Genomic DNA, 3,586 nt, shown 5'->3' with positions numbered 1-3,586 from the left:
GGGTAAATGGCAATATCACAGAAGAATTTTGCACAGAAGAGGGCCTTAGGCAGGGCTGTCCTCTTAGCGCTACACTATTCACAGTCCTGATCTCTGACATAGTAGAGGAAATGAGAAAAGAAATTGTGGGAGGCATAAAAGTTGGGAGTGCAAAATTCTGGTCACTTGCTTACGCAGATGACATAGCACTTTTGGCGAACAATGAAGAAGATTTTAGGGCAATGATGAAAAGATTCGAAAAGTTCTTAGAGAAGAAAAGTTTAGTATTGAACGTAGAAAAATCGAAGGTAATGGTTTTCAAAAAAGGTGGGGGCAGAGAAAAGGAAAGAAAATGGAATTGGAAAGGAGTAAATGTAGAGCAAGTGAAAGTATTCAAATATTTAGGGTACACATTCAACAAAACTGGAGGCTGTGATAGACACATTCAGGAGATTGTTAAAAAGGCCAACATTGTGATGAAACATACATGGGGGATAGGAGAAAGACTCTTTAAGGACAATTTCAACAGAAGAATACATATTTTTAACAGCTTAGTGGTTGGAGTTCTGTCTTACGGGGCAGAATTATGGGGATGGGAAGAAAAAGCCACTTTAGAAAGGATCCAAGACCGTTATCTCAGGTGGACCCTGGGACTCGACCGTTATACACCAAGCTACATGGTTCTGGAAGAGACCAAAATCGAAAAAATCAGAGTGAAATTAGGAAGAAAAGCTATTAAATTTGAAGAAGGAATAGGAAATTCCGCAGGAAGAACAATTTTAAAAGAATGCCTAAAAGAAAATAATAGTGGAAAGCTGAAGATAAGAAGTGTCCAAGAAAGGGAGCAATATCTTAAAAGGTGTGGTTATAGTCAAGAGGGTTTAAAAACATTAAAAAATAAGAGAGCTAATGTAAAAGAGATACTAAAGAAGACAGACTACGAAGTACAAAGACAAACACAGCTAGGTAAAATACAGGAATCTAGGTACAATAGTAGGTAAAAACGAGTAAACACTGGATTAAAAGCAGAATATTTGTGTAAGGTAGGAAACAAAGGAAGTCACAAACTAATAGCTAGGGCGAGATGTGGCAATTTAGAGGAAAAATCTAGATATTGGTTAGACGAAGGAAGTCAGTTGTGCGCTTTATGTAAAAGAGGAAAAGGTACACTGGAACATTTAATTAGAGACTGCGAATTAATAGATAGACGAAATTTAGAAATTGAAGAAATGTTAAATGGTAGGGCAGGCAATAAGAATGTGTGGTAATTGGTTAAGACTTTCGGAAAAGCGAAAAGAGGATTTAATTAACTATGGATAAGTAGAGAAATGTATAATATGAGTGTATAGAGAACCATTATTGTTACTATTAATCCATATAGAGATTCTATTTTGTTTTAGTTGTCAAAAAAAAATCCTTGAATGCAAGAGTGGATGGATAAGAAAAAGAAATGTAAACCAAGTCCAATTTTTCAAGGCCGTTGGGCTGAAAAATAAATAAATACAAATACAACCATTTTGTTAGAAAATTAACTTTAATTGTTAAAATTTTATATTATTTGGTTGTAAAGTCATTTATTTGGTTTGAAAATGGAATTTTTTGCTCAAAATTCTTATTTTCTGAATTAAAATTTAATTGTTTTGTAGAAAAAATTTTTTTTAATTTAACTTTTTGGTAGGAAATTCAACTATTTTGTTAAAAATTAATCTTTTTGGGTCGAAAATGGTTTTTAAATTCAATTTTCGATTGAGAATTCAAAACTTATGTTAGAAAATGTAACTATTCTGTTGCAAATTCCTTTTTTTCATGGTTTTATGGTTATTAATTTTTTTCTAACTAATAATTTAACTGTTATATTTCCGATGAAAATTGATCTTTTTTAGTTGAAAATACAACTGTTTTATTGAAAATTAATATTTAAAAGAACAAAAGCAACTATTTGATTTAAAATGATTTTTTTTAGTTGAAAATTTATCTATTTTGTTGAAAATTAAATTGTTTGGTTGCAAATTCAACTTTTGTGTAGAAAATTAATTTTTTGGGGAAAAATTCAACCATTTTGTTAGAACATTAACTTTTTTGTTAAAAATTCATATTATTTGGTTGTAAAGTAATTTATTAGGTTTGAAAATTGACTTTTTGTTCAAAATTCATATTTTCTGTTTTAAAATTTAATTTTTTGTTATTTAACTCGTTGTTTTGGGAATAAACATAAAACTTGCATGGTAGAAAATTGAACTATTTTGTTGAAAATGATCTTTTATGTCGAAATTTCATTTTACGGGTTGAAAATTTAATTGTTTTCTAGAAAATTCATTTTTTTCTAAATTCGACTTTTTGGTAGGAAATTCAACTATTTTATTAAAAATTCGTATTTTAGGGTCGAAAATGTTTTTTAAATTCAAATTTCGGTTGAGAATACATCAGTTTGTTAGAAAATGTAACTATTTTGATGCAAATTCGTTTTTTAAAATGGTTTTATGGTTATTAATTTGTTTCTAACTAGTAATTTAACTGTTCTATTTCCGTTGAAAATTGATATTTTTTACTTAAAAATACAACTATTTCATTGAAAATGAATATTTAAAAAATTAAAATTCAACTATCTGATTTAAAATTTATATTTTTTTAGTTGAAAATTTACATATTTTGTAGAAAATTCTTAGTTTTAGAGGAAAATTATTCTTTTTGGTTAAAAATATATCTATCACTTTAAAAAATTTACAGTCACAAATGAAAAAAAATAAATTATTTTAAAAAATTAATCCTTGGGGGAAAAATTTCAACCATTTTGTTAGAAAATTAACGTTTTTATTATTAATTCATATTATTTGGTCGAAAAGTCATTTATTTGATTTGAAAATTGACTTTTTTACTATTCTGTTAAGAATTCGTCTTGTAGGGTCGAAAATGTTTTTTAAATTCAATTTTCGGTTGAGAATTCATCACTTTGTCATAAAATGTAACTATTTCCGTTGAAAATTGATCTTTTTTAGTTCAAAAAGGAACATGTATGATTGAAAATTGATAATTTTTAGATGAAGATTCCACATTCTGAAGAAAATTTGGACACTTTTAAATTCGGACTACCAAAAGTGTGTCCGGGCTAACTCAACATTTTGTGTCCTGCTTCAAAAAGGTAATTTGACAATTCTTGTCATTATTTTAGGTGGTCAGGGCGGATTTGAAGGAACTGGTAGATATGGATTTAGGAGGAGCTCCCTATGCCTACACTCCTTTCTGCGAGAGCAGAAAAGAAATGGACGGATTCCGTTTCTGGAAACAAGGATACTGGAGAAATCACCTTCAAGGGCGTTCCTATCATATCAGCGCTTTGTACGTCGTCGATTTAAAACGTTTCCGACGAGTCGCAGCGGGAGACAGATTACGAGGACAGTATCAAGCTTTAAGCCAAGATCCGAACAGTCTCTCCAATTTGGATCAGGTATCTATCTCCAATTTTTCCCCTAAATTTATCTTTTTTTAGATATGTTTTTAGATATGAATTTACAGAAGAAAAATCTGTCCAAGTCCGTTTTCAACAGTTTTTTAAATAATTAAATCTCCTATTTTTTTCTGAATTTCTTTCGTTTTTGGATATGAAATT

General features: G+C 29.6%; 1 protein-coding gene across 1 annotated transcript in view; it reads left to right on the top strand.

Moving 5' to 3' along the window:
* Positions 1-3,586, top strand: part of LOC117175341 (UDP-glucose:glycoprotein glucosyltransferase) — a 99,453-nt gene that overhangs the window by 83,070 nt on the left and 12,797 nt on the right. Inside the window, exon 17 of the mRNA XM_033365049.1 lies at positions 3,149-3,424. Coding sequence (XP_033220940.1) covers positions 3,149-3,424 — 276 coding nt within the window. The remainder of the gene's footprint in view (positions 1-3,148; positions 3,425-3,586) is intronic.

Source organism: Belonocnema kinseyi, chromosome 6 (genome assembly GCF_010883055.1).
Source record: "Belonocnema kinseyi isolate 2016_QV_RU_SX_M_011 chromosome 6, B_treatae_v1, whole genome shotgun sequence".
Taxonomy (NCBI): Eukaryota; Metazoa; Arthropoda; class Insecta; order Hymenoptera; family Cynipidae; genus Belonocnema; species Belonocnema kinseyi.
This window is presented reverse-complemented; position numbering and strand designations above follow the sequence as displayed.